General features: G+C 34.7%; 1 protein-coding gene across 1 annotated transcript in view; it reads left to right on the top strand.

Moving 5' to 3' along the window:
- Positions 1–13,645, top strand: part of LOC149482064 (phospholipid-transporting ATPase VD) — a 60,820-nt gene that overhangs the window by 35,942 nt on the left and 11,233 nt on the right. The window contains exons 2-7 of the mRNA XM_089704192.1: positions 6,850–7,054; positions 7,552–8,373; positions 8,697–8,845; positions 9,708–9,852; positions 11,696–11,902; positions 13,137–13,359. Of these exons, the coding sequence (XP_089560318.1) occupies positions 6,850–7,054; positions 7,552–8,373; positions 8,697–8,845; positions 9,708–9,852; positions 11,696–11,902; positions 13,137–13,359 (1,751 nt within the window). The remainder of the gene's footprint in view (positions 1–6,849; positions 7,055–7,551; positions 8,374–8,696; positions 8,846–9,707; positions 9,853–11,695; positions 11,903–13,136; positions 13,360–13,645) is intronic.

The raw sequence follows: 13,645 nt of genomic DNA, 5'->3' as shown, positions 1-13,645 counted from the left end.
TTTTATTACAGGATGAACAGCAGGATACGAAAGGCTTATTAAAGCTTCAATTCTTATAAATACCACCGCCAAAACACAGCACGGGGCCAAGCTTTTGTATAACAGAAGGACTTCCCTTGCTTACAAATACATACTTCAATACTAAAGAGTTGGAAACGTTGGGGTTGAATTTTTATTCACACGTTCAAAATCCATCAAAGTTAATTTCGTTAGAGTTTAAAATTTTAAAGAAATGAATGACTAATGCGTGTAAATGTATGAATTTGCCATTATCATAACTTTTATTGAAGCCCTTCGATTCTAAATTCATGTCACTGACTCCAATTGGAATCGTGAGTATTGCTCACGCTGAAAACGCGTTACTGTTTGTTCAATACATTGTATATAGGCCATTAGACGGACGTAAATAAATTTTTAATGAGTTTATTATTATTTTGTCTGCGCGTATAATGCCGAGATAGGCTAGTACTAAAACAGGATTTTTTGATGGTACGAGTTAAGAGCCTAAAATGTAGTATAGAGGTGATTCAACTCAACATCAAAGAGATTTACAACAATGCAATAGACGTACAAACAAGTTAAGGCTCATCTTTGTAGTTTATAAACATAACTGAGTATAGATTGCAATAGTATTTTGTTATACATTAATATTATTTACTTTTATTGGCCAATATGAATTGATAAATCGATTACCGTACGTGTAGTTTTATTTAACTTATGATAACATTGAATAATAGTAACAAGAGATGATAGTTGTTTGAAATGCACTCACGTATCACGACCCACTTTAGTAATTACTAAAACATTACCGGACAATGTGCATTTCTATTTCTATGACTCATATGAGACCTTTATAGTTTTGCTCTACTTCACAATACGCATTCACAAAACAGTAATGTTATATGGAATCGAATAATCTTATTTCATTGTCATAATTTCAAAGATTTGTTTGAAATTTGCACATTAAATAATATAACTGGAAATTTTATTTATAACCACAAAGCTAAAGTCTAAACTATATAAGATTCCAGATCGAAGTCTACAGCAATCTCGAGCTGATGAGCTTATAAATCATAGATCAAGCTGTATGACAGCTAATGTTATTATTGTCCACCTAAGTAATAAGTTGGCCGGTGAATGTACCGGCCTTCATGGCTTCACCGTATTTATCCATATCGAAAACGTAATACTGCATACCTTTGCAATGTATAGATTTAGTGTAAGGCAATTACTCGGATTATATATTTTATAAGATTATCCATTTCTCATGATAATGCCTTAGCACAGCTCAGTGGCCGTCTGTAAGGTCGAGAGTGAATGTTCTGACCTTCACATTGCTCGCCCAAGATCCGCTGATGTAACTGGCACACTAACCGCGCAAATGATTTAGACGAATCGCCATTTGACTAATAACGAATGGCCAAAAGAGAAAGTTGGACTCATTCAGCTGTTTACGTATGTGACACCGCCCGCGCCGCCGATGCAAGTTGTAGAAATTTCTCTGTTGAGGTTAATTTTAAGCAGCCTTTTACTGAATAATAACAGAACAGAAATAGAAAAGATAACGGCAACTTGATACCAGCAAAAAATAAGAATTTGTAACGTCCGATTTCTGATGTCCGATGTCCGATACTAAAATATTATCGAAGTTAGGTGTTCAACACGCACCTACGCGTTACCTGTAGGTCCGACAATGACATTGTCGTACCTTGATCTAAGATTAGCGTCCGAATATAACCATTCTATAAATGCAGATTAGAGCAGGAACTAGTAACATTTAATATTATGATAAGTATGTCAAGACTCAGTGGTAACATTGGCATTGAAACTAATGGGCGCGCAAATGGTAGAGCGGGTGCCGGGTACCTTCACACATGTCCTAACAAAATGATGGATGACATCGTGTAGCGTTCCTGTTTTTGCGAACTAGTCTCGCATTCCAGATGCTTTATAATGTAAACGACCTAGATTATAATAAAGGCAATGCCATTATGCTTCAAGTTTTAGAAATATTTTCTTAGTTTATCTATACAACGGATGAATGGCATTGTTGCATTTTTCAGGTCGGACAATGGAACGTTATTATGTAAAGCCGGGTATCCACTTAGGTTCGCCGTGGTTTGCGAACGCGCTCGCTCCGCAAACCAAACATTATGGATACGTCGTGATCGCGGAGCGCGACTGGAGCACGATCGGAGCACGGCGGAGCGCTCCGGAAGCGGTTTTTTGCGCGAACTCAAAGGGGAGCGCAGTTTGTTCGTGGACGCGAGCGTGTGTTTGTTAAGTTTGCGAACATGGAGTGGTCCGATGAAATGATGAATATATGCATTATTTCATTATTTTTTCTTCCCTTATTCATATTACCTTGCCAAAATTGAGGAGGTTGTTTGTATTCCATCACAATATAATGTTTCAAAAATATATAAGATGCACTTCCTACTAATTTTGGAGGCGGCATGTTTGCACCGACCGTCTGTCGTGTCCGGAGCGCGGAATTTAGCGCTCCGACAGGAGCACTGATGTTACAGCCTAAGTGTGTACACTATACACGTTCACGTTCGCGGAGCACACATTGATCGCAATCCACGGCGAACCTAAGTGGATACCCGGCTTAAGACGTGATAAATAACTTGGTTGAAAATACTTATATTTTATGTGTTATATTTATACTTTTCTTTAACGAGAAAAATATGTCCTTGAAAACAGAACATTTATTGTATATTTTTGCTTGTAAATTTAAAAATTGGTTATGATATGTCTTTTGGTTTAATTAAATTTTTGTTCTTTTGATACTTTAAAGTTAATAATTACAACAGGTCGCATGAACTTGTAGTTAGACTCATATCTTATCTTGCAGATGATACGTGCCATTAAATCATAAGCTTTAAAGACGTAATATCTACACTATATAGATACCTAGTTATTTTAAAAGTCATTGATGTTGTTCGCCTCAAATAAAAGGTTTTTCCTGATTATACAATCAGGAAAAACAATGTTATTTGGTTACTGTATAAATCGTATGTAAGCTGTAATCTCATGCTGCTATGAGATATCTTAATTTATATGAAATATTATTAATCTGCATATTAAACAATGTTTGAATTATCAAGACACGATTACTCGTTTTTTTATGTCAGATTTTTTAATGTAATTTATTCTATAAAGTTTAGAGAACATTATTTTTAATAACTATTATCCTCAATAGGTTGTTCACACATGATGTAAGAGTACTTATTTAATAAATAATATACATCATTTAAAAATGCCATACCTTATTATTACATAATATTGTAATTACTCTCGTTTTGTTAATTTGTTATCAATATCCAATATCTTTAATCAATTTCCAAATTATTAATAATGCCTCAAATTCATTAACTACTCGACTAAATAAACTCATAATTTAAAAGATATGAGAATAAAAAATTGTGATAATTAATTAAAAATAGTATCAACTGAGCGTAGGTACATTACCTATGCTCAGTTGATATTTGCAACGTAATATCGTAATGGTTTCATGTAATTTATCATGTGTAATATCAAAGATTGTACTACCTATATATTTTGGTTGTAAATTTTTTTCAATTTATCGATTATAAATATCATAATCACATAACTGATCTTCCTAGAAGATTTGTATGAATCTATTCAGGTATTTCGTAAATTTTGTTTTTGTGTGCATTGTACAATAAAGTGTTTTCTATTCTATTCTATTCTATTTCAGTAAAATTATTTTCACTACGCCTCGGGCTATACAATAACGTTTTTATTTGTAAATAGCCATTGTTGATGGAGTTGAACTCTATTAATTTGTGAACACAATAGAGACATTAATGAAAGTCGCGTGTATTTACTTTTTACTACATTTCCCAAGCAACGTGTAAACAAACTACGATTGCGTTCAACTCACTATCCATTTCAACTTTGTCGATAGCGCAACAAATTTTTAAACTAACATTTGTCAACTTTTATGTTCTGTATGCAGTATGAGTAGCGCAAACAACAACTACGTTTTGTTTGATCAAATAATGGGTGTTATATAAAATGTAATCAACATTATAAATATTCATACTGAATAATTAGTGTTTCAAGGCTCTAATTAGTTATTAGCATTGTTATTTTACGAAAATCGAAATACAGTTCAATCCCAATTCCCAAAATATTTTACGTCCATACTAGCTAAAGTAGCTAGTAGAACTTAGTTCATATAAATAAAATACCCACCTATATACTGGTGGGAAATATATTTATATTTGCTTATTTATATCTCAGCATAAATGCTGGTAGCAGCCACATTTACGGGCGGAAACCAAGTAAATGCAGCATTTGTAATTTATGTATGTGTCTGTCTGTCAAGTATTGTCATTTTCTTCTATTTGGAGGAATCTTCTTACTATTCTGCATGTGTTAAGTATTACTGCTTTTTGTAGTTGAATAAATACGGTTTCTTCTAGATGAATTTGTTTTAGACTTTGTTTTAAATGTTTGGGAATAACACCGGTAGTAGAAAGAACTATTGGTACAATGTATACTTTATCTTGTCTCCAAATTCGTACAACTTCTTCTTTTAGATCATTATATTTATTAATTTTTTCAGATATTGTTTTTTGTATATTATGCGTATTTGGAACTGCTATATCGATGAGGTAAGTTGTTTTATTTCTTTTGTCTTGTAAAGTTATATCCGGTCTGTTAAAATGAATTGTCCTATCTGTAAGTATGGCGCGGTCGTAGTATAGTTTATAATGATCGTTTTCTAGGACAGTTTCTGGTGTGTATTTGTAGTATGGTGTGTTTGTGTTGTGTATGAGTTTGTATTTGATTGCAAGTTTTTGATGAATGATATTGCTTACCTGATTATGTCTGTGAGTGTAGTCTGTTTGTGTTAGTGTTGTGCATGCTCCCGTAATGTGCTGTATGGTTTCTGATTGAGTGTTGCATTTGCGGCATTTATCATTTGCTATTGTAGGGTCTTTGATGATATATTTTCGGTAATTTCTTGTGTTGATTATCTGGTCCTGAATTGCTATCATGAATCCTTCGGTTTCCGGGAAAAGATTGCCTATTTTAAGCCATTTATTTGATGCTATTGTATCTATGTGTGGTTGTGCCAGGTCATGAGGGTGTCGTCCATGTAAGACTTTTTTTCGCCAATCTTCGATTTTTCCTTTAGTAGGATCTGCATCTATATTTGGTATATCTGTGTTTTCAATTAAGTTAAGTGGTGTGTATTTATGATCGTGTTGGAGAATGGTCTGGTGTATGCTACTGGTGCGGGATTTAGATTGGAAGAATATTTTTAGTTTGGATATTTGTTTCTTCCAGAGATGTCGGATATCTATTAAGCCCCTGCCTCCATATTCTCTTTTGATAGTAAGCCTTTCTATTGCAGATTTAGGATGTAAGTTGTTATATTTTGTAAGTATCGTTCGCGTATTACGGCTATATAGGAATAATATTATTATTGATAGGAATAATATTATTATTGACCTCATTAAAATCCACCTCTTTGTCAAAGTTACATTACGTCTTATTCCACATCAAAAGAATCACGCGCACTAAATTAGGCATAATAAATCACGGTACATTACAGGAGTACCTATTATAATTTAGTTAAGCGTTTTCAATCTCTTTAGATATTTTAATGTTGAACGATAAGTTTATATCTTCTTATCAGTACTGAACTACTGATATGAATTTCATTGATTTCGGTGCCGCAGTGACGTCGCTTATTTCAAGTGATTTTAGTTACGTCACTATATGTATTTTTTATTCTATTACTCGTCTTAAAAATAAAACAAATTATTTTTAATAAGTTAATTGTCAGACTGGTAAAGTCTATAGATCTCTTTTTAAGATAATTCTCAAGGTGCTATATCGACTCTAGATTCTAGCGAAAACCTTATTAAGATAAATCTCAACGAACTCCACTGACAAATGAGTAGCAGCTTACAAATATTCCTTAATAAATTTAGATTCAATTTCAGATTCAATGAATCAGTCATTGATCGTTTATATGGAACATGGAAATTATCTACAAAACATGGCGTTTGTTATCAAAGGGTACCTGTTGCTTCGGTAGTATTGTGCGGTATTGTGGAGCGACGCGACGCCTCGCCCACGCGATAACATCATCGACGTTCACTGGAGAATTCCCCGCGAATAGCCCTTTAATAAAGCTATTCAAAACACGAACCTCTTTGCGAATTTAATGACGTAAATACTTCATTTTGCGGAGGCGACACAATATCGGAAAACGCTGGTGTATAGAATTACTCAAAAATATTCCTGATATTTTTGGCATAAAGCTTTGAGCTGCTTTGTGAATTAAACGTATAGGCATGTTTCATATATTTTAGTTAGAAATATCAACGATAGGGAATCCCCTTAATCACAAATGCTTCCAGCTACTTGTCTTCGATTATTTATATCTGTTCTTATTGTTTATGTTTATTAATTATTATTAGTAAGCCTTTTAACATTTATTGAAGTTCGATCGATTAAATTGTTTTCATATTTATTAATGTTCGTCAAGTTTACGCCGATTTGTAATTACATGTCTGCGAGGATAAGCCTATAATTTAAATAAATATTTATTTACACTGTTGATATATAATTTTTTTATTAATATTTTCCTTATAATACAAATTAACTTAACGGGACAATAAAAACAAACGTTAAATTAACTCAGATTAATAGAAAATTCGAAACCTTGACACTTGGCAGTGTTTACTTAGAATAGCTTTAGAAGGGCATCCTTCCTAATCGGCTTACTAACATTTCTTGCCAATATAATTATTGATAAATAAAGCCAGATTTTTAATTAATATATCTATCCCTTGTTCGCAGATCAATGGAAAGGTACGTGCGAATGAAATGGAAGGATGTGCGAGTCGGGGACCTCGTGCACTTATCGAACAACGAAGCGGTGCCGGCGGACATGGTGCTGCTTCAGTCGTCGAACCCTCTCGGAATCTGCTATCTCGATACATGCAATCTGGATGGAGAGACAAATTTAAAGCAGAGAATCGTCGCTCCAGGCTTTAAAGAAAAGGTAGCGTTTAATTATATTGAGTTAAAGAACACTTTTTGTAGTACAAAGTATATCTTTCAGCAGTTCTTTCCACAAGTCAGATGTTTTAATTCTTTTGAGCAGACCTTATAATATTTTTATGTTATCGAATATATAGGTCTTAGGTAATTGTAGTCTAATGAAGATTAAGTCAAACTATGAAATATCTTAATTATAAGTTAACCTTTGTCCTCGAATTATAGACGCTTTTAGATCTGTATCAAAATTAATGCAAAGTTTAGATTACCCATTGTACTATTGTTCAATATATAGTACATCAACTAGATAACCAGTGAACTGTTAACTCAATCTACATTTAACCTCGATTTTCATGCTGTCGCCGTAAACGACGTTTGCATAATTTGATCGGCACGGAACTTGAAAATAATATTTGACTGTTACCATAATTACCGCGGTGAAAATCCGTGGGAATGCTTTCTCCGAGCGTAAAAATTATATACCCAAAATGTTTCTTACAGCAACTCGAGTTCAATCCATTAAAATTCAAGAGCACGGTGGAGGTGGAGAGGCCGTCAACGAAAATATACAGATTTACTGGTACAATATCACATCCGAACGGGAGAAGAGTTCCTTTAAATTCAGACAATCTACTTTTACGAGATTGCACTATTAAAAACACAGATTACGTCGAAGGAATAGTCGTCTATGCGGGACATGAAACAAAGGCTATGCTCAACAATGGTGGGCCGAGGTACAAATGTTCCAAATTAGAGAGAAAGATGAACACAGACGTGATATGGTGCGTCTTAGTGCTGTTGTTTCTCTGCTGCGCTGGCGCCGTCGGATGCAAAGTATGGTTCGACAACTACTACCCATATCTAAATAAGTTTACGCCGTTCATTCCCTATGCAGATAAACCGACACACGAGGGCCTGTTAATATTCTGGACGTACATAATAGTACTACAGGTTATGATACCAGTCTCTCTATATGTTACTATAGAAATGACGAAACTATTGCAAGTGTATCACATACATCAGGACGTCGAGATGTACGACTCGGTAACGAATACGCGAACGGAATGTAGAGCGTTAAATATCACTGAAGAATTGGGTCAGATTAGTTATTTGTTCAGTGACAAAACTGGTACGTTGACGGAAAACAAAATGGTATTTCGGCGATGTACAGTGGGGGGAGTGGACTATGATCATCCGCCTGGTCCTGATGCCGAGCCCTCGGTGGAGCTCCCCCCTATAGTCACACCTATTACCAAAGTATCACCCAATAGAAGAATGCTTCAACATTTACTCGATAGCAATGACGGCCAGCATACACAAAAAGTAAGTTTCATTTTGAATTGACTAACGTAAAGTTAAGAATACTTACCGTAAAGTTAAAAACCTGCTCATAAAAATTTATTTGATGTAAATTATAAATTAAATTTTTTAATAATTTGGAAAGCAATTTCCTTGTTTCGATAAATAGATAGCGTATCTAATGGGACCTATAAATACTTTTTAAAATTGTCCGATAGCAGTTATCACGTTATCAGTTTATTCACAACGTCGCCAGATTGTCGAATAAAAGATTACAACATAATTGCTTCTTGGCTATTGATAGTTTTTGCGAAATATCATCACTCATAATTACGCAACAATTTCAGGTCCGCGAGTTCCTACTGATTCTTGCCGTCTGTAACACCGTGGTGGTCAGCCAACCTCACGTTGATTCCTTAAGTAATTCCACCACGAGCGATCAATTTCGAGCCCAGAAGACTTCCAGAGCAAACGGAACCCTACGATCTAACGATAAGTTCGTATATTGATTCATATTCTTTCCTCTTTAAATGTTACTTTGAAATAGACTTGTGCAATACAATGTGCTATTTAAATATTCTAATCGGTTTAAATGTTTACGCATGTCAACCTGAAACCAAACTGGTGCGAGTAGGAGCATAACAATTCAAGTATGTGGTAGTATCTCCAGAGCTTTGCTAAGGTGTATAATTAGAAACGTTTATTTCTATTCACATTCGAATACATTTCATCATGCTTCGTGTGTTTTATATTAAATTATGTTTGTCCGAAATTGGCTAGTTTTATTAAATACATCGTAGAAACTTCAAAATGAAACCTATTAACTGGATATGAGACTTATTTTACCCGGGAACGGTAACTAAAGCTTCAAGTTAGCAAAAGGTAAAATCTATTCATATATAATTTCCTCATGATACTTAATAGTTTTGCGGTTTGGCTGTAACTGATAAAAATTTGATAACTTATTTATAACAGGGCTATAACCAAGTTTATAATCTTCAAACCGATTTGGCGAAATTGACAAAATAGATAATATATTATAATCAGTGTCCTTACTATGAATTTTCACTGATAACAAGTTGATAGAAATAGCAGAAGTTCTACAACATTAAAATTAAAATTTATAACTCAAACATAATTACCTATAAAATATTGTTAGCACTAACTTTAGTAAGAACACAATACTCTTGGTTAAAACCCGAGTCATCATCAAAGTTTTCTTACATGACCTAAACAATACGTGACGTTTTACCACATTAAAACATTTAGTTCTTTATTGCTATAACATCAACCATTGGTCATAGCACTACAATACAGATTTCCAACCCCACGGCGTTTATAATAAAGTGCATTTTCAGATACGCTCGGTTGACTGAATCCAGATCGACGACGCCGTCGCCGCCGCCGTCGACGACATCGCCCTTACGTATTCGACTACCGAAATTGCCATTTGGAAGTAGAGATGATAATTCTAGCGAGCCGAGTACATCTGCTGAAGTACAAGTGAGTAAAAATTAAATAAAAAATAAAAGAGCGTGTATGCCGAGCACACGTGTCAGAACTGAAACTTCCTTGGCAAAATTCAAAGATACCAAAATCGTCGCCTTACTCCATGACGTGACGGTATTGCCATGACACGATCTTAAAATTTTACTCTCAACGTGCCTAAAGAAGTTTCACTACAAAAATAAAAGACGTGTGGCACTCGGGGACTGCCGCGGTAAAGCTATTGCATGCTATGCCTACAAGCGTGAGGTTTTTTCGTTACGGAATTTCTGAATTCGGTCCCCGCGCTCAAGGCCCGCGATAGAAGCTATGCAGCTTAAAAATAAAAACAAATTCGCTATAAGATGAAAAATTCCGTCGTTTTTGGAAAGTCAACTAAAAGAACGGATATACATTTGAGAACAGGATTAATCATCCACCAAATTTTCCTTTCATTTAAACTTCCTGTGCAACTTTATAACTTCTAATTATATCAGTATCCATGTAATGTAAGCTATCATACATTGAATGAAATAATTAAACTTTAGCAAAACTGGGTCAAACTAACATTCATAGGCCGGTTTTTGCAAATTGCACACTTTAAATTACCTACTGCAATTTGCTCAGTAAATTAAGGTATGGTATTTGAATTATCAACAGACCATCAATTTTGTTCGAAAAAGTTTAAATCACAGGCAATTAAACTTTACCATTCACATTGTGTTTCTATAAAAAGACTAGCATGAACTAATTGTTCACATAAAAAAGGGCAGCCATTTATTATTGGAACAAAATAGCGCATATTCTTGTAAATCAATAGATAAATCAGCCACACAATGATGTAATGTAAATCATAAAAGGGTATTTCAAGGTTTATTAATATTAAAATAGTACAACGTGTTAAAATGATCTCAATTCACGTTTGATTCTTATTGGCATTTGTTTATTGACAATGGTCTATTTCTATGAAACTGCTGAACAAATCAATCACGTTCAAAGCGTTTGCGAATAAAGGACTGATAATAGATTTGTATTTCATGAGATTTGCATAGCAAAGTGTAAGAAATTTGCATAGCAAATTCTAACAAATAAATGATTTGAATTTGAAAAAACTTGGTTAACCTAATTTCATATCAAAAGTCCTGAATATTTTTGATTTGAAATTAGGTTAAACTGTCATTGCCATTCGGATTCGAAGATTATTTTTTATCTATTTATAGCGTAATCCTTGAATCTGGAGGAATCTTCTTTAATCTTGAAGATAAGTTTCAGATGGCATTATCCGGTATCTTTTGAATTAAACTTTGTACAAAACGGGATCCCGTAATAGAATAAAGCGCGTCACACACGGTGAAGATACTATAATATTTTATCTTAAGATACTGTTATATTTTATATTACAGTATCTTAACGCATCCGGTATCAGCGTTGGGACCATCATTTTTCTTTTTGTCATTGCGTACTAAGACCTCTGTAGAACCGCCATCCTGTTACAAATGACGCGAAATTTTGTGGGTCATTTGTAACAGGATGGCGGTTCTACAGGATATAAAAATATAATATCATTATAAATATTTTATAATTGATATCCATAAAAACAACCCACGTTTGTTCCTATCGTGTTGATATCTATACTTTTTTCCTGTTACCTGTTACGCACAGTACCGATTTTGCATTAAAATAGCTCAAGATCAAACCCCAGTATTGAAATAGTGGATGAAAGGTTTTGCCTGTCCGCACGTGAAACTGCGGAGCAAAGCTAGTAATCATTTTCTATATGTAAGCAAAATATATTAATAAATTTATATTTCGCATACATTGTTCTATTTTCCCCCACATTTAACAGATTATTCACTTTCAGTTGGCACGTTTCGAAGCGGAAAGTCCCGACGAGCTAGCCCTGGCCGAGGCGGCCTTGGCCTACGGCTACGAGCTCAGGGGCCGAGCGCCTGATGAGGTGGAACTCGGTGTTAGGGGCGAACTGACCAAGCTGAAGGTTCTACGGGTACAGCAATTCGACTCCAATAGGAAGTGCATGTCGGTTGCTATGCGGACTCCAACGGGACAGGTAATTGATTAATAACTGAGTAAAAGAAGCGGACTTTTGAAAAAATACAAATTAATTATAAAAACATATTGTTCAAGTTGTGCAATAATATGCATGTCAACTCGAATATGAAAGTTTTAATTTTTTATTTATTACAAAAAGGCCTGCTTCGTTTCCATTTCAGAAATGATTTTTTTTTTTTTTTGGAGATTTTATGAATTTATTTTTCTAACTTAATAACCATATCATGAGAAATACGTACAATAGATACAAGTTATCGATTGTTTTAATGAAAATCAGCACTGTTCGTGCATGACTGCCAGATATATTATTGTATTTTTGAAGTGAAACTTCTTTATCGGGGTTGGAAAAAAATTTAGTGTAACATTTTTTCGTTACGCGTGACTTTTGCACGCCTCATAAGCGAAGCGTTGAGGTGGGTACTACTGTCACTTCGCGCAAAACATCTGATTTTTCAAACTTAAAATGTCTTTATGTATCATACATTGCACTTGTAAGATAATACATACACACACATATTAAGAAAAAATACTATTTTTAACATTCATGATATTTTTGATGTCATTTTTGTTATTTAAACTAGTTAAAAAACATCTTGGACGTCCGTGTGTCTGTATGTGCGGAGGATTTTCTTGTTAACACGATAGCGACCGAAATACTTTACTAATCGAGTCTTTTTTTTTTCTCTTACGCTTGAGTATGCTCAGGAATAGAACCCTTTCATTTTTCAGGGTCTGATTCGATGTGGTTTAATTGTTATTAAATAAACAAAAATAATAATTAATAAATAATTATTAAAAAAAAATTATGAGGCGTGCACTTTTGGATTTTCCAAACTATTTCCGTTACGCGCCATCTTTTTCTTATCCCTACCACGCGTGATTCGACGTATTTCTGTAAAGTTCAATATACTAAATTATTTTTTGAAAAATAAGGTCATCAAGAAGTTTCACTTCTTTCGTGTGTACACTAGTACACGCACACATTTTTTTAAGTTAGTCATTAATTTTTTTTCTTTATTTGTATAATGTGTAACTAATATTATGTTTTAATTGTTATTTTTAATTATTATTATAAGTGTAGGTTTATATAATTGTTGCATGTTGTGTTCGCTCTTAGAAGGCAACTAAAAGTCACAAAGATTATGATTGTATTTTCACCATTTCTTAATGTTGGAACGTCCAGTTAGCGGCCCAAAAAAAAAAGAAAAAAAATGTTGTGTACGGTTGTGCAGGTGGTGGTGTACGTGAAGGGCGCGGACAGCACGGTGCTGGGCGCGCTGGCCCCGATGCGCGCGGGCTCGGCGGAGGCGGCCGCGTACGAGCGCACGCGCGCGCTGCTCTCGGAGTACTCGCGCGCCGGCCTGCGCACGCTCGTCATGGCCAGGCGGAGCATGCAGCCCGCGCTGTGGGAGGAGTGGCTCGCGGGGCACAACCGCGCTTGCGAGATTGGGGAAGGTCAGTGTCGGACATTGAGATAATATTACTACGTATGGAGGAGACACCACGGAGAAAATCTGTGCGCCATTTTTTTGCTCTAACTAAGTTTTAAAAATTATTATCTAGTCAGGTACTTACCGATGAAAATTGAAAAGTTATGTTAGTCACTTTTCCGTATTATGTATTTGTGCAATATCGTAAGTCGTAACACACACGAAGGCATATTTGATGCGTTTCACTTTAAAACAAATAAAAAATGAGCGTGCAGTTAAGCCATATGGCTTATGTTGAGCGGAACATAAAT

This window comes from Colias philodice, chromosome 15 (genome assembly GCF_061535455.1).
Source record: "Colias philodice isolate Cphi_HAF_F1 chromosome 15, ilColPhil1 Martin Lab GWU primary, whole genome shotgun sequence".
In the NCBI taxonomy this organism is placed as follows: domain Eukaryota; kingdom Metazoa; phylum Arthropoda; class Insecta; order Lepidoptera; family Pieridae; genus Colias; species Colias philodice.
This window is presented reverse-complemented; position numbering and strand designations above follow the sequence as displayed.